This window comes from Diospyros lotus, chromosome 15 (genome assembly GCF_014633365.1).
Source record: "Diospyros lotus cultivar Yz01 chromosome 15, ASM1463336v1, whole genome shotgun sequence".
In the NCBI taxonomy this organism is placed as follows: domain Eukaryota; kingdom Viridiplantae; phylum Streptophyta; class Magnoliopsida; order Ericales; family Ebenaceae; genus Diospyros; species Diospyros lotus.
The window spans coordinates 20093857-20112122 of NC_068352.1; the positions used below are offsets into that span (position 1 = coordinate 20093857).

The 18266-nt window shown below is 34.3% G+C and overlaps 1 protein-coding gene across 1 annotated transcript; it reads right to left on the reverse strand.

Annotated features, from left to right (window-relative positions):
• Positions 1-6100: 6100 nt before the first annotated feature.
• Positions 6101-7924, reverse strand: LOC127792226 (PLASMODESMATA CALLOSE-BINDING PROTEIN 5-like). The gene is made up of 3 exons (XM_052322668.1): positions 7463-7924; positions 6599-6626; positions 6101-6513 (listed from the first exon to the last, which is right to left on the reverse strand). The coding sequence occupies exons 1-3, from the start codon at positions 7830-7832 to the stop codon at positions 6357-6359; spliced, it is 555 nt and encodes a 184-aa protein (XP_052178628.1). The 5' UTR covers positions 7833-7924; the 3' UTR covers positions 6101-6356.
• Positions 7925-18266: the final 10342 nt, after the last annotated feature.

Below are 18266 nucleotides of genomic sequence, written 5' to 3' on the forward strand. Positions count from 1 at the left end.
TCACTATACACTCAATGACTCTTTAACAAAAATGCCCTATAACCACACAAATAAAGATCAAAGGCGAACCCTAAAAACTAGAGAGAAAAAATGAAACCTGTACAAAGAAGATTGTAAAGTGAAGAAAACCAAACTAAAACCCTAAATAAGATAATCGGTTGTGCTGCACAAATCTCGAGAAGAATGTGGGATATAAATAGGCAGAAACAGCAGTAGAGATGAAATCTGATGATTAGATCAATGGCCTCAAATGCAGCAGGCTAAACGACAAGATGGTATGAGAGGGAATCAAACAAGTTGTGAAACGACGAGGGGGGTTGCCGTTTAGCCCTCCGAGCTCAGTTGCTGCAAAACAACATCGTTTTGGAGCAACCATTGAGCAATTGCCAGATGGCCCTTCATCCCCTTAGTCTCCAAAACGACAACGTATAATGAAGTTGATGCTTCACCTTACTTCAACAATCTCCATCTTGAAGCTTCAACATCTTGAGGTCACTCTTTCCAATATTTGTGCAACATGCTTCAATCCTCGCCATCATCACTCTTGTTGGTTGTTCCTTTAACCAACTTTTACATGCAGCAAGTCTAAACAATGTTTAAACTTAGCTACTGTCACCACCTTTGTTCCCATATCAATTGGATTGTCTTCAGTAGGGACTTTTTGAATTTATACAATACCATTTGCCACCTGATCTCTCACATAGTGGTATCTAACATCCATATGGTTGGTTCTTTAATGATACACTGGGTTCTTACACAAGTGAATAAAACTCTGGCTATCCGAAAACACTACAACTCTACTTTGTAACAGATGAATTTCCTTTAGTAGACCTTGAAGCCAAATGAATTCTTTAAATGCATCTGTTACTGCCAAATATTCTGCCTCAATGGAAGACAGTGCAACTAGAGACTGCAGCTGCGACTTCCAATTGATACAATTACCTCCTAAGGTGAAAAAGAAGGCAGTAGTAGACTTCCTTGAATCTCTATCCCTCGCAAAATCAGAGTCTACAAAACCCACAAGATCAAGTGCATTACATCTTTTCTTATAATTCAAGCCAACCTTTATGGAACCATTAATATATCTTAACAAATATTTTAAAGTATCCCAATGAGTTTTCCCAAGATTAGACATGAATCTACTAAGTAAATAAATTGAATATGCAAGATCTGGTCTGGTACTAATTATTGAGTACATGATAGTTCCAATTACATTAGCATACGGGATGTTTTTCATCTTAAGAATTTCATAATCAAATGAAGGACACTATGACTTAGACAGAATAAAATGACCAGCTAAGAGAACATTTGCAGATTTGCAATCTGACATGCTAAATTTTTGTTCAGTTTTTAACAAATAATTATGTTGTTTTAATCCATATAAAGATTTTTTAAGGAAACAAACATATTCTAGATGAAAATTATCAATATAATTAGCTGGTTGATCCATATATATAAGCTCATCAAGATCACCATGTAGGAAGACAGTTTTGACATCTAATTATTCTAATTCTAAGTCAAAATGCACAACTACAACAAGTATCATATGAATAGTTTTAAATTTGACAACAGGTGAAAATATTTCAGTGTAATCTATACCTTCCCTTTGAGTAAAACCCTTAGCAATTAATCTAGCTTTATATCTTATAGGGTTAGAGGGTGTCGTACCTTCTTTGAGCTTGTATAACCACTTACATTTTACCAGCTTTTGCTTCTCAGGCTTTGGAACCAATTTTCATGTATTATTAGCCATCATAGAAGCCATCTCTTCATCTATTGCTTGCTGCCATTTGGTGCAATCATGAGAGCTGACAATCTCCTCATAACATGATGGCTCACTGCTCCTCATCTCCATACTTGCAACTAAGGCATAATGAACTAAGTCTGAATAAGCATATCTAGCAGGAGATCTTATAGTCCTCTCGCTTTTGTCTCGGGATAACTGATAGTCCCTTAAGTCTTGCTGAGGAGAGTCATGTTTCTCTATCTCAGCCTTAGGGACATCAGTTTGCTTCTCATGATCACTTTCGTAGTCAGAGGTTGGATTAACTTTTAGGTTAGGAACATGAGAGGCCGAATAGCTGGCAAATCATCAACTCCTACCGGTTGCTCACCTTAATTTGGGTACCACCTATTATAACAAAGTCATCTGGGGTACTAGATTTGGGGTCCACTTCCATGTTTACTAGTTTTCATGGGAAAATAATTTCATTGAATATGACATCCCTTCTTATAATTATTTTATCTCCACCTGAATTTCTATCCCACAATCTATAACCCTTAGTCCTATCTTGATAACCCACAAACACACATTTTATGGACCTTGGATCCAACTTTCCCATAGATTGATGTGCATAGGTTTCACACCCAAATACTTTGAGATAATTTAGATTCAATTTCCTTCTCGTTCACTTCTCTTCAGGACACCTAAGGTTTAAAACTGTAGAAAGGCTTCAGTTAACTAAGTGTGTAGTAGTAGAAAGGGCTTTCCCCCAAAAAGATTTAGGCATACCAACTGTAAACAGTAGGCACTTGACATTTTCTAACAACGTTTTTTTCATTCTCTCAGCCACCCCATTTTGTTGGGGTGTGTTCCTTATTGTTTTATGCCTAAGTATACTATGTGAGTTACACAACTCATCAAATTCCCTTTTGCAAAACTCTAACCCATTGTTAGTTCTTAAGATTTTAATCTTCTCGTCAGTTTGGTTTTCTACTAAGACTTTCTAGAACCCCTAGATTGATAATTATTTCCAACATTATTCGTTTTATCAAATTTTCCTTTAACAAATAGATTATTACCAGGTTTCTCAAAGGTATTTAACTCTAATTCTCTTACCTTAATCCTAGAAATAACAAGCTCTAAACTAGGAACAATTCCAATATATTGTAAAGCATGCTTAATAACATTGTAATCATCAGGAAAATAGTTTAACAATATCATAGCCTCACTGGTATCATCTAAAGCTTGATTAGTGCCTCTTAATAGTAAAAGTAAATTTAGTGAATTCATCAATATTTTCATCCATAGACTTAGATGCATTCATTTTAAAATTAAATAAAACGCCCTTAAGGTAAACCAAATTAGGAGCAGTCATAACAAAGTACAAGGAATCAAGTTTATTCTAGAGATCAATAGGAGTATTCATACCATCAACCTTACGAATGACGTTGTCACCTAGATGGAGAAATATGAGGGTGTAGGCTTATTCTCTGACCTCATCGGTCCTTGCTAACTGTTTTGCTGTCCATTTCCTATTATCGGGCTCTAGTGCAATAAGAACCTTGTGATGAGAGAGCATAACTCTCATTTTCTTTTTCTACCTTCCAAAATTGCCTTTCCCATCGAATGTTCCGATTTCAAATTAGGTTGATGTCATCTTCGTCTTACACAAAGGTACCTTAAAACTCTAGACGCTAACAAAGACTTACACAGTAAAACACCCAACTGACAAAGGCTCTTAGTAAATCTTAGAGAATCAGATAGACTCAAGCAACACAAAAAAACCCTTAGATTTGAACAATATAGACTCCGATTGAATCTAACCCTAAAACGTGAATATAAAAAAAACAGGCTCTAATGTCACTGTTGGGTCAAGCAAAGGCTCGGCTATCTCAAACACTTAGATTCAAAAACAAAAATATGTAAGTGAAACATTTAATAAATTAAGCACACACGAATGCAAAAATGAAAAACAAAAATAAAGCATAAAAGGCACGCAACGATTTTACTGTGGTTCACCTTTTAAATAGGGCTACATCCACGTTGAGCTCTGGTGAGGAGAGCTCACTACACTAATCGAAAAATCGATTACAACCTCCATATACATATCTCACTCACTCACTGTACACTCAATGACTCTCTAACAAAAATGCCCCATAACCACACAAATAGAGATTAGAGGCAAACCCTAAGAACCAAAGAGAAAAAATGAAACTTGTACAGAGAAGATTGTAAAGTGAAGAAGACAGATTGAAACCCTAAAGAAGATAATTGATTGTGTTGCACAAATCTCGAGAAGAATGTGGGATATAAATAGGCAGAAGCAACAGTAGAGATGAAATCTGAGGATCAGATCAATGGCCTTAAATGCAGTAGGCTAAATGATAAGATGGTATGGGAGGGAATCAAACGAGTCGCGAAACGACAAAGGGGTTGCCGTTTGGCCCTTCGAGCTTAGTTGCTCCAAAACGACATCGTTTTGGAGCAACCATTAAGCGGTTGCTAGATGGCCCTCCATCCCTTTAGTCTCCAAAACGGTAGCATATAATGAAGTTGATGCTTCACCTTACTTCAACAACAACATTAAAATGAAAAGCTTTTACAATAGAAGAACAAAGAGGTGCTTGAATTGTAACATATATAATTAAAACTTATAGGATTTGGAAAATCTAAAGAAAATGAGTGTGGTAAGATAAAGGGATTTGCAATCTTCAGTTGATATAAACCATTCTCAATAGTGCCCTTGAGAATAACCCTCTTGAATTCATGTCCTTAATCAAACAAAGATCATCATAAAACTATCAGGTTGTCCAGTTATATGGTGTGATAACTTGTCCACTAAATAGCTTGAAGACAAATCTAATATTTCATATAAGAACAAAGCATATAGATATTGATGTTCATTTCATTTGAGACAAAGAAGGTGCTAAACAAGTTGAAGTTCGGTTTGTACCCTCTGAATTTCAACTTGTTGACATTCTCACTGAATGACTCTCTTTGATTAGGTTTCATTCTGCTCCAAGCTGAATCTATTGTCTAACCCCAAGTTTTGTTTATCGGTGGATGTGAAACTGTGAAAACTAATTTTGATAAAATAGTTAGCCCTAAGTAGTCAGTTACCAAGTGTTTGTTCTTGAAGTTAGTTAAAGCAATTCAGTCAATTACGAAAATAATATAAAAACTAAGGTTGCATTCTCTTTACTTTTTAATTTTTAGTTTTGAATTCATTTTCAGTTTTCTGTTTAGTAGTCTGTTTTTAAAAAAATTGAAAACGCATTCTATTTGTTATTTTGAAAAACTATTTCTCAAAACAGAAAATTAGAAAACACATTCTCTTTAAAATTTTGAAAATAATTTTTAAATTATATTTTATTCAGTAAAGTTGATTATTCAGTAAATTAGAAATATTTAATGTTAATATATTATTAAAAAATATATACATTTTAAAGTTAATGAATTTTGTAATATTTTTTTTCATTACAATAATAAAATATAAATAAATAAATGTGTTTTGAGTTTAGAGTTTGTTTTGGATGAAAATATTCAAAATAATTTTTTGTTGTTTTGAGTTTTTTTTATAATTTTTTTTTTTCAAAATGCATTTTTAAAAATAGTAAAGAGAACGCGTTTTCATTATTTTAGAAAATTGAAAACTAAAAATGACTTAAAAACAACAAAGAGAACGCAATTTAAGATCTCTTATTCTGTAATTTGTTTTTTTTTTTAAGTTTCAGTTCTTACTCTACAATCATAATGAAACTTTTTTTTTTTTCTGCACTCTTTATTCTTCTTTGAGTCATCTAATTGCTGCCTTCACACCATTAGACTTTAATAAATTTTAGTATCTAATAGTATTTTTTTTTTTTTTAAATATTTATTTAAATTAACCAGAAAATAACACTTCACTGGGTTTTAATAAGATCCTGTTGGAATTTTGAAGGCAGAGAGAGGTGAGTTTTTCATAGTTGAATTTCATGGATTGTATGGGGGAGAGAGGAGGCTGTTGAAATAAGAGAAAATGAAGGGATGACCGGAGTGAGAAATAAAGAAGAATAAATGAATGTTGCATTGAGTGAGAGAAGAAGTAAAGCAAGGAGAAGGAAATTAAGGGGAAAGGAGGATTAAATGAACCAGGATGACGATATTTATTAATTATTAGATGGGTTAAAAGTAATATTAAATGCATCTTATTTTTATTTATTGAATTTTATTTTTAATATTTAAATAATTTTATTAATTAATGATAAATATATTATATTTTAAAATAAAAAAATAAAAAATAAAAATTATGATTTTAATTCCAGAGTTAGAGTTTGAGGATGAATAAATTTTCAACTCCTAAATATTATATATCCCAAACACAAGAATTTATTAAAATACTATAAATTTTAACTCATGCCAGATTCCAATTGAACACTGTAAAAATAAGAGTACCCCCCATACATACCACACAGATGGTTTACAACAGTATATCCCCAACTTAACTTATATCAGAAGCTGGATTGATCGCCGATTCTGATAATTCTAATCTAATGAGTGCCTAATATATGACTTCTCTGGCCAAAAACTTTGCCTCAATCGCTCGTGGGATTCATAAATATATATCAGCAAGATTGGCCTGCCTTTAGAATCATCAAAAGATCAGCGGAATTGCAGAGAAGAAAGGGATGGCGATGACGGGCCAAGGCCAGGAACCAGCGGAGAGATGCCCTCCATTAATATCCGCAGTTGCAGGGGTATATCCCATTGTTGCCGGTGATCCAGTGAGGCTTCCATTGTTCACTGCAAAGCTGCATGATAGCTCCCCATCAAAATAAATTAGAAATCGCAACAAAATCACTTCACCTGAAATCAATCAAGATCCGGTCAATTAACCTGGATGGGAATTTGCAGCTTCCATGACCTGAAGAAATCAACAGATTTGATCAAACGGAAATATAGGGTTTCAGAGCTCAAATTCTCTCAAAAGAAAGGCCGCCTTTGATTATTTTATCAGTTGGGGTGGTAGTCCAGTAGTAAAATTGCATGGGGGAACTCAAGAATTTAAGTCAAGTCAGCAGTCTCGCTCTATCATTTGGATTTGGAATTGGAATTGGAATTTTATTCGTCACCTCTTATGTGATTTCTCATAGTTAAAGGCTAACGAATTAATAACCTAATCACTGTAAAAAATAACACCTAGGTGTAATTGAGGATGGTGTATGATTTAGCCTGGCCAAACCTAAATTTATAAGTTGACGTGTACAAGCCCAAAGTCCCATTTCTGAAAGGCCTACAAGATTCAAGAATGAACAAGTCTCTCAAGCAAAAAGATTCAAGACAATTCTAAAATAATTGAAGAATCTGTCACTTTTTAGCCGTCACCTCTATAAGTAGGGTGACCCCTTCCCAAAGCTTTTTGCAAGTTCTCTTAATTTTGGCAGAATCTGATCAAGTATCGAAAAATTTGTATAGAAAATAGTTTGTTTTTTTACAACATCTAGACGAATTAAAAGATAAGTCCCCCAACATAAATTCTATCACTGCGATCCGAGATAACACAAGTGAAGCTAGGGAGAACACAAATATATCTTTATTAAAAAATTAATAATAATTATCAAACCGATGCACTGATCGACAAGAGGGGATGAATTTGACGGTTCATCGCTCGGCCAATGCAATTAGCCGATTGCATCGATCAAATTATCATTTAAAAGGGGAAAACAAAAAAAACCCTATAGTAGAAGTGAAGATGCTTACTGGGGTTCAGGGAGGTGAGAGCGGCGCAGCCATCGAAGTTACAGCTGTCGGGCGTCAAGCCGTGCTTGAGAAAGTAATCATTGAAGGCATACGACGCCGTTTTCTGTATGTCCGCGGGGTCATAGCACGGCCCACCTTGCTGGACGGGGCCGCAGTCGGCGCCGCCGGAGCTGCACGCCCAGTCCAGGGCGCTCTGCAGCGCCGCGTTCTCCGCGTTGTTCTTCGCCACACACCACAGCTCCACCGCCACCCCTCCGCCGCTCGCGGCCGCCGTTGTCCACTCTCTCGCGGCTGCTCCTAAGTGGGTTGCAGCGAGGAAGATGAACGGAAAAAGGTCGGCCCAAAAACGGGACGACGCCCTCATAGCCATTAAAAGTGACCGTTATTAGAAGAGAAATCAGAGATCGAATCAGATAGGGGGGCGGGTCCAAATGCGCGACAGTTCGCGTTTAGGGGTACTTAAGTGTAAAAAACTAGAAGTAACTATATATTTTTATTGCACTTCAAAAGGAACCATAATTATTGGCATGTGAATTATTTTCGAACGAGAGAGCACATACTTTAGTGGGTAAACCATGGCAGTGCCGGACCTAAAATTTGGGGGCACTGAGCCAAAATCTAAAATTGGGCCTATTTAAATTTTATTTTTTTATAATAAAATATAAATAAATATTTACACCATATCAAAGAATAAAATTAAAAAAAATTTAAATTATCAATTGAAAATTACTTTAATAGACAAAAATATCAATCAGTTCAATTTTTTTTTTTCTCAATAGCCAATCTTGTGACATAATTGTCAGATTCAACCAACATCAATAAAATAGATATACGCAAGCTATCCAAATCTCTAAATGCATTACGCATCATAAACAAAACGAAGTGAAGAAGCAACTAATTTCTGAAAGTAACATCAATAAAATAGATAGGCAAGCTATCTAAATCTCTGAATGCATTATGCATCATAAACAAAACGAAGTGAATGAGCAACTAACTGCTGAAAGTTGAAACAGATCTAGAGATTGGAGTTGGAGCTTCTGAGAAGCAGATCTGAAAGACTGAATCTGATAAGAGCCAATCGACAATTGAGAGGTAGCGAGCCACCAGCAATAGCGAGCGACGAAACAAGGGGCAGCGAGCCACCGGCCACGAGCATGAGGGCGAGCGACAGAGTAGAGAGCCATCGGCCATGAGGGCGAGGCGAGCTGGCGAGGTCAAGCGATCGCCGACCGAGCAGCGAGAGGGAAGAGCCAAAGGGCGATGGTGAAGGGCGACGGAGCAGTAGGAGGAGAGAGAGACAGTTAGCGATCGACGATGGATCAGTGAGAGGAGCAAGGGCGAGTCACTAACGGCGATGGAGATGGCGAGAGCGAGGCACGACGAAACGAGAGAGGTAGGGCTAGGGCAGCGAACGAAAGAGAGGAAGGGAGAAGAGTCATGAAGAAGAGGGTGGGCGGGTGGGCTTGGGCAATGGGCCCTTATAAATATGGATGTTTTCAATTTATGGGCCCCTAACTAATGAAATTTTTATGGGCCCTGAGGCAACTGCCTCAGGGGCCTCGTGAAAGGTCCGGCCCTGAACTATGGTATGGCTGTCTTCATCGCAGTCAAATTCTCTTTGTTAAGTTAGGTTGCGTTCTCTTTGCTTTTCAATTTTTAATTTTGAATTTTGAATTTATTTTTAGTTTTTTTGTTTTGATAATCTGTTTTTAGAAAATTGAAAACGAGTTCTCTTTTTCATTTTGAAAAACTATTTCTCAAAATAAAAAATTAAAAAACACGTTCTCTTTGAAATTTTAAAAATAAATTTTTAATAATATTTTATTCAATAAATTTGATTATTCGGTAAATTAGAAATATTTAATGTTAATATATTATTAAAAAATATATACATTTTAAAATTAATGAATTTTGTAATATTTTTTCCCATTACAATAATAAAATATGAATAAATAAATAAATAAATATGTTTTGAGTTTTAAGTTTGTTTTGGATGAAAACACTCAAAATAACTTTTTGTTGTTTTGAGTTTTCTTTACAATTTTTTTTTTTTGTTTTTAAAAATGCATTTTTAAAAACAAAAAAGAGAATGCGTTTTCATTATTTTAGAAAATCAAAAACTAAAAATAACTTGAAAACAACAAAGAGAACGTAGCCTTAAATTTTTAGTAAAGGGGACAATTGAAACTGCTTTAATGTAGCTCGTCATTTTTGAAGTAGTGGAAGCTAAATTCTTTGTATTTTTTGGCCATCTTATCGTCCACCACAACCCTCGTCATCCTTTTTTGCAATGATTGTTGTCAGAGGCATCACCATTGCCATCATTACCGTAGTTGTAATCGTCACCATTGAAACATGAAGCTTCGTTAGAAAAGACACAACACATTGCAATCAATTTATCGTTCACTTTGGAGACTGCTATTAAAGGCGATCAGAGATGACAAAATAGAAGAGGCCCACAGCCAGAGAAGACGAAGTGTCACAGCGAAGGAGGAGACAATTGGTCATAGAGAAAACAGTCGATCATGGCGAAACCCATGCTGACGGCAATGTTTTTCTCTTTAAGGTTTTTTTCGGCTGGTCACGGGAGAGATTGTTCTTGTCTAATTTTTGCAATTGATTTGTCTTTTTTTTTTTTTTTGTAGTTTTTCCATTCTGCTTGATTTGTCTTCTTTGCTAAATTTGATTTGAGAAAATTATAGGTAAGGTTAAAAAAGTAGAATTGAAGTTTATTAATAAATATATGAAATAAGGATTCAAATAAAGAGTATAATAGGGAGTGTGGTTGGAATAAATATAATTTTTGAGGTAAAAAAATAATGAGTGAATTGTTTATAATATAATAAAGAGTAAAATTGAGAGTGTAGTCGAAAATAGCCTAACACTCAAATAATTGTTGTTAAATTTATGAAATTAAAAACTAATTCTCACATATTAGATAGTTAGAGTGCTTTAATGGGTAAATTCATCTCATTGAAGTTTGGATGATTTTTACATGTATATCTTGTGTCTTATTTTTTGTGGCCAAACTCATATTTTTTCTTTTATACTTTTACAATTTTTTTTTGTGATCATTGTAAGTTTTCATTGTCTCGATTGCACCATTAAACCTGATTTTTAACTCAATTTAATTCTTAATTAAACTTTGACATTTTTTTTTTGTGTAACAATCCAAACTTTTTATTATTTTGATTACACCATTAAACCTGCATTTTCGAGGCAATTTAACTCTCATATTTTCACGTGTAAAAAAATTAAAATAAGATGACAAAGTATATGCCACACGTCGTTCAAGTCAAAGTACAAAGGTTAATTGGCTTAAAAATGCAGATACTGAGGTGTAATTGAAATAATGAAAAATTCATATTGTTACATGAAAAAAAAGGTCAAAATATAAAGGTTAAATTTATTTGAAAATATAAATCCAAGTGTGTAATTAAAATGATGAAAAGTTTGAGTGGTCACAAAAAAAAAAAAAAATGTGAAAGTACAAGAACAAAAATATAGATTTGGCCTATCTTTTGTATTTTAGGTTCTTTTGGTTGTGGCTTCTAAGTGACTAGAAAGTAAAAATTATCAAGTTATACTTGAAGAACAACAAGCCATAGTTAACTAGGTGTTGTCAAGTAATAGGAAAGTTACAAGTGACTCTCATTTAGCCCAAATCTAGATCTAAAGAATTAAATTAGATTTGTAAGAAAAATATATAACTAAGAGATGAATGAATTGAGAGTTTCAAAAATTGTTTGGAATTAAAAACCTTTTATATAAGGAAAATTGTTTGATTTTTTACAACTTTTGAAAGATAGTTATAAGGGAGTTTATTGAAATCTTCAACTCTTGTTGCTTAAAGAAATTATGATGCAAATATGACTTGAAAGAAAATGAGATTTATAAGATCAAATTTTATTGCTATGATTGCGAATCTTAAAAGCTGAAAGTAAAACTTAACAAGTTGCAATGAGAAATGAAAATAAACTAATGCAACAGAAAAAGATTTTATAGTGGTTCAACAATCCATTAATGCAGCTCACCTAACCTATTCCATTACCTTGGTTTTTCACTAAGGATTTCAACAATCCACTTTAGCTTTTTCAGGATTAGCTAAAGCCTCACATTTTGACAGGTATAGTTGTAACTTTTGTTTTTCAATAGCTCAGTAGTAACTAAATGAAAATAGTTTTTATAAGGAATAGTTGAAACCTCTTATACTGTTTTTTTTATGAGCTCAAAAACTAACCACAAAAAGAGAAGCAAAGTTTACAATTTAAACACTTTGAGAACCTTTTACAAGATCGAATTCAAATAATGAAAGTAGCTTCTCATAATGTAATGACTCGTTTATCTAAGATCTAATGTTAATTTATGGGTTTGAGATATTAGGTAAATGATGTTAAATTTAATGTATTTTTGGTTAAGGTAATTGCAAACTTTTGGAAGAAGTTGCGGTCTAAGTGCAATTCCCAAAAGTTGGTAGCAGATTACCTTAAAAATAAAATGTGCGCATTATTAAGTAAGGGAATTGGTGGATTAGGTGGCTAGCACACGCGAGGGTGTTGGTGGTAGTCGTGGGTTCGAGCCTTGGGGAGTATGACCTTGGGATTTTTCTGGAATTTATTCCAGCCAAAACGACATCATTTGGCACAACCACGTGTTGCCACATAGCATTTTTGCCATTTACCTCTTTTGTTGGGCCTATAAATATGAGGGGGCTGGGAAAGAATTTGAAGAACAAGAAGAAAGGCAGCAAGCTTAGTGGGAAATCCAAACAACGCGGTTAAGGTAAATGCAAAATTAATTAGAATTAAATAGAAGGTAGTTTTGGTAATGTTTAATTTAAATATTTCTTTTATCTTTTGAAGCTTAATTTTATTAAGAAGAGTCTTGAGTTAAATCATCGACAGCTCTAGTACTGTGAGAGGTTTAAAAGCGAAAATCTAAGGCAAGTTACTATCATCTTCTTTCCATTTGGCCAGCTCTCTATTCTTTTATGCAAGTTCTCCTCATTTCCATGCCTGTTCTTATATTCTCTGATTGTTTGGTCAATTGGTTCCTAATTGGTCTGTGATTTACACTTAAAAATCCTTATTCTTGGACATTTGCTTAATTTTATAGGGTTTCAATCGCCCTATAATTCTTTTGTGGAATGATGCCTAACTATGCGGGGATAGGTTCTTAGATGGTATTGGGGGTAGTGTTTGTATGCTTACAGATTTATTTTATTGTTGCATGGTTATGGGTGGTTGGCATTTTGGGGTTCATGTGTTGATTATACAAAGGCATGAGCATGCTAGTGTGTCGCAAGTGTGCATTTAGAAAGCATCTGCTTGGCCTTTGTATTCTTATGTGGGCGTAACATGGCTTTATGCGTGACTTATGGGAGTTATGTATCATCGTCAATGCTACAATAGCCTTGCATCCTTATATGTTGTATTGTATAGTTATTATTACGCACGACGAATTTATCCACGGGATGTATATCCACAAGCTCAGGTGACAGGAAAACTATCCTGAAGGCTCGAGTGACAGGAGGGCCATCCCAATGGAGCTTTAGCTCGGTTGTTGTGGGAGCTTTGAGATCGGGAGCATTTGTCTTGAGATATGCTAGCCAATTCATGGCTACATGCAAGTTGGTATGGAACCTTGGGTGCTAGTTTGTGTCTTATGTGTGGGCCCTTGGTTCATTATTTCTGCATTGTTGCATGTGTTATTGTGTAATCTGAGTTGTGGTTCATATCACGATTTGTGTGCGGAATACGAGCAATGTAGTCTCTAGCCTTGTAGCATTTTTGTTTCCTTATGTTTGTCAAGTCTTGTGACTTACTCTTGCTCTCCATCATTCTAGAAAGGGGAAAAACGAAAGTCGAGGGTAGTGTTTGATCCAATAAGGTAGAGTGTGTAGAGGGCAATCCCAATCGAAGATCCTTGGGAGAGTGGTTGTTGTTCTTGGGTGCGGGAGGATGTTTTTTTGGTTTTTTTTGTTGTTGTGTATAATAGTACCCTAGCGACTGGCTAGTGATTCTTATTGTGTATAGTGTCATTCGTACTTAACTTATCTATGTATATTATGCTTCCAATGTGTTTTTATGTCTTTTTCTATAATACCCAGGATTTTCTTGAGGTTATAAATGGAAATTAATGAAAGGTATAAATCGAATTTTCAGAAAAATGAGGCTTTAGGGTACACTATCGCAGTCTTAAGCAACCGAATTGATCAGAGGGAGTACCCCGGACCTTAGATAGCCAAGGAAAATGTAATGGTATCGACAAGTAATACGAATTATGATTTTAGGTGACAAAAGAAGTTAGATCGGGAATAGTTTTCGGTACACCTATCGACTAGGCTAAGAAAATCGAATCGACGTAGGGAATATCAGAAAAGTCAATGGAGTGTCTTGAGGACTTAGATTTTGTATATGAAACAACCCTTGAGTGATTTCGGTTGAAACAAATGGATTTAAGGTCAAAACGACCAACCGCGTCTAAGTGCAATTTTCTAATTTTGCCCGAGGGAGGTCAAAACGATGGTTTTTCAGAAATTTCTAGGATAAAATGAAGAATACAAAACTTGTGGGCCTTAGTGGTATAGTTGGATTAGTCAGGGGTGTCTTGGAAATGGCAGAAATATCAATTGAAAAAACTTGGGGACCAAAGTGTAATAAATCAAAAGCTAGAAGTGTGAATGCAAAAGGGAAAAATTGGTCGCCGCCTTCATCCTTGCATCAAGGGGAGTGATTCTGGTGAATTTGGTGAGGTTTGGTATGCGTTGGAGGCTGTTCGAAGCCTGATCAGAAAAGCAAGGCAGTTCGCCTCGCCGGACCTACAACTGCCCGTTAGGGGCATTTTCTGATGTCTTTTCGGCCTGAAAACGGTGCCATTGAGATCGATTCATCAAGGGCTTCAAGGGGGTGCCGTTGTTTTGGCCATCGAAGTCGTCGGCGACGACCAAAAAGTTGGGGAAGAAGGTGGCGCGTGGCTGCATGCACCACACTCCACTCACACACCACGCGTTAGGCGCGTGAGAAGGGGCATTTCGGTAATTTTTCTTCCAGTATTTTTCTATATTTATTTTAAGAATTATTGTGTTGAAAAATTTGAAAAAATATTTGAGGAGATAATTATTTTGGAATTATCGAGGTGAAAATTAGGAGAAAAATTGAGAAAATTATGAAAAAATTGAGAAAAATGGATTTTGATGCTTCCTTAATTAAATGTGATGGCTCGAGGTTGAGTATAAGCACAAGTGGTTGTGATTTGACACGCGAATTGAGGTAGTGCACGAGGATCGAGGTGATCCGAATACGTTCAAGTGAGTGGTTTGATCCTGGTCTTACCTTGTTTTGAAAGTATGTTGGATGTGTGTAATGCGTTCAGGTGAACGGTTTTACCCTCCCAAGCTTAGGATACACGTGATTGAACCAGTTTAAATGAGCGATTGTACCCTCAAGAACTTAGGATTCTATGCATCGATGTTTTACTTATGTACATGTGGCTTTATTTGCATATTGAACATGTGGTATATTGTATCAACTATTTTTAACTTACAAATGAGTAGGTGCATGGTGTGTGATTTTCACATCATCTGGGTGTCAATTTTCGTGTCGTTGTTGGGTCCGTATGGGACGAGATGGATTTCTCAAGTTAGACGTGTTTGCATGTTGTCGTTGTTTGTGTATGCCATGCTCGTATGTCTTTCATGTATTATGTAAATTGTTTCATACCATCATTTAGATATTTTATCATCTAACTTGGGTTATACCCCTGAAACATTCAACATTCCAACCAGGGACTACTGCGAGGTCGAGGACAAGGCCGGTGGGGCCAACGGTGCTTAGTTTGATAGTCGTTGTATCTTTTTGAAAGTGTTAGTATTTATTTTGGTATATGTATGAACGGTGGTATGATAATGCTATTATCATTTAGTAGTTTGTAATACGTATTTCGGTATGGGAACATCTTGTAAGGAACTCGTGATAGGCCACAACATTTTGATGTTTTTAATCAGCTGCGTTATATTATGTCTCGTTTAGTTTAAGATTATCAATCTTGTTAGTTAAACGGGCAAGACTAGGGTTCTCGAGATTTTTATCTGCATGTGAAGGTTGTTCTTGAAATCACTGCGGGCACCGGTCATTGTATGCGACGGGTGTTTCATCTGCATGTGAAAATTATACTCATGGCGCCATGCGTGACAGACTTGAAAAAAAAAAAAAGAATTCCCGAGAATACCCTTATAGTGGCACGCTCGTGTAAGGCAGGGTATTACATTTTCTTTTCTTTAGGGACTTCACCTCGATTTCCCTAGCTTAAAAGTTGTCGGGTTGGGGCTCCCTACACATAAAGAAAAAATAGATGAAAAGAATATGAAGATGAGAACACACTATCTTTTTCTGATATAAGATGTATGGTTTGAGAGTTTTTCGCTTGAGTATGATTGTGGAAAAATTTAGCTTAGCATCTCAAGTTCTTCTTGAAATCCATATGCCTTTTATAGCTTTCATTGTCTCATAATCCTTAGCCTTTTTATCCAATGGATAAAACTTGAAAGATAATCAAGATACATTTTATTCTATTTGATCCCAATGGTAAGATATTTAATTTATGCTAAAATGATGTTTTGAAAGCCTTTTTGCAACGATTAGAATCAAAACTGTGTACTTTTTGGATGTCGATAATGGATGGTGTAACGGTTATAATTTTAAGTTTCAGTACACTTTTACTCGAGTAAGAAATATTTGTAATCGAGTATTTTTTAACATTACTTGAGTAAAAATTATTTATAATCAAATAATTTTTTACTACACTAAGTAAAAAACATTTTTACTCGATTAAAATTGCAGAACCAAAGACCCATTCTTTTTTAGCTAATATTTACTCAAGTGGGTCTTTTTCTTACTCAATTACACAAAAATAACACTCAATTATAAAATAATAATACTCATTTAATTTTTGCATTTACTTGATTGGATTAAAATTGTAATCGATTAAACCCAAACTCTTATTTGATTACAAAATATTTGTAATAGATTATAATTCTTCATCAGAAACTTGAAATAATTACTCGATTATAACAAAGATTTTAATCGATTAAACTTTAATATTTACTTGATTGCAAATTCATACAATCAATTACACAAAAGATTCAAAAACTTTGACAAAGTACTAGAGAATAAGTACTTGATTATAATTTAGATTTATTTGAGTACATTAATATACTTTCTCGGTTATAAATTTGAATACTCGATTAAATTTGCTCTACTAAAAACTTGTAATAGCTACATGACTACAAAAGAATATTCAATTGAGTATAATTGCATACTTACTAGAATACAATTTAATTTGTAATTGATTATATACTATACAAAATTGATTTACTCGCATACAAAAGAATTTTACTTGATTGAAAGATAAGCATACTTAACTAAAATCAATTTAGCTTACATGCTTACTTCAAAATCAACACCTAACATATGACTTAACATAACACATTAAGCCCAAATATTTAAGATATTTAATATACAAGTGTTGTTTGAGAAAGTTGGTTAAAATTAACTTTCTAATCACATTCAATTGATTACTAGATTTTCAAGGAATAAAAATTGGAGTACACTACTTGCTACTCAATTTGAGAATATTTATTTTTTTATCAAAGAAAGATTATTCTATTTAGCACACAACACAATATATTTTATAGAAATACAATTATTCAAATAATTATTTATTCATATTCACCTTATCAAATACACACACACATGAAACACACATAACTCAAGTAACTTACTTGCTACTTTATTGAGACAGAACATATAAAAGATTACAAATACGTTAGGGACAATATATGTTAATTAGAAGATTCTATTTTTTTATTTAAATAAAAATTATTTTACTTATCAAATCATAGCATATAACACCAAAATGCATCAAATATAGTAACATGATTTTTGATTCATGTCCATTTAATCAAAAGCACGCGTTAGTCGAATAACTTATTTGATAACAACAACAACAACATATCCAGCATTTATCCCACTATGTGGGGTCGGTTACATGAATTATAGACTTTCATGTATTTATGTATTTTTTCATATCTTCATTTAAGCCCGTACACTTCATATCAAACTTTAATGTCTCTCTCAAAGTCTTCTTGGGTTTGCCTTTACCTTTTTTTTTTTTGACTAATTGTTCCATTTCATCAACTCTCCTTACATGAGCGTCTCTTGATCTTCTTCTCACATGACCAAACCATCTTAATCTAATTTCACTCATCTCCTCCTCGATTGGCACTACTCCTATCTTATTACAAATAATCTCATTTCTAATTTTATCTTTTCTTGTATGACTGCATATCCATCTTAGCATCCTCATCTCTGCTACGCTTGTCTTTTGCTCATGTTGATATTTGACTGCCAAACATTTTGAGCCATACAACAAAATCAATCTTATAGTTGTCTTATAGAATTTTTCTTTCAGTTTTAATGGGATTTTACCATCACATAACACCCACGATGCATTTCTTCATTTTAGCCAACTTGTCTTAATTCTATGCATGACATCCTCATGAATTTCTCTATCTTTTTGAATTACTGATCCCAAATATAAAAAATAGTCTTTTCTTTGTATGATTTTGTCTTCCAATTTTATTATAACATCTTCCATTCTTGCATTCTTACTAAATTTACATTCCATATATTTTGTTTTCCATCTACTTAATTTAAATCTCTTAGATTCTAAATTGTTTCTCCACAACTCAAGCTTAATGTTCACTCCCTCTTTTGTTTCATCCACCAATACTATGTCATCTACA

Excerpts from the sequence above, each read along its gene's own strand:
- LOC127792226 (XM_052322668.1), bottom strand. The coding sequence starts at position 7,832 with ATGGCTATGAGGGCGTCGTCCCGTTTTTGGGCCGACCTTTTTCCGTTC. Across the intron at positions 6,627-7,462 it reads TCTCACCTCCCTGAACCCCA|GTCATGGAAGCTGCAAATTC; the intron begins GTAAGCATCTTC and ends TGATTTCTTCAG. Across the intron at positions 6,514-6,598 it reads AGCTGCAAATTCCCATCCAG|CTTTGCAGTGAACAATGGAA; the intron begins GTTAATTGACCG and ends GCTATCATGCAG.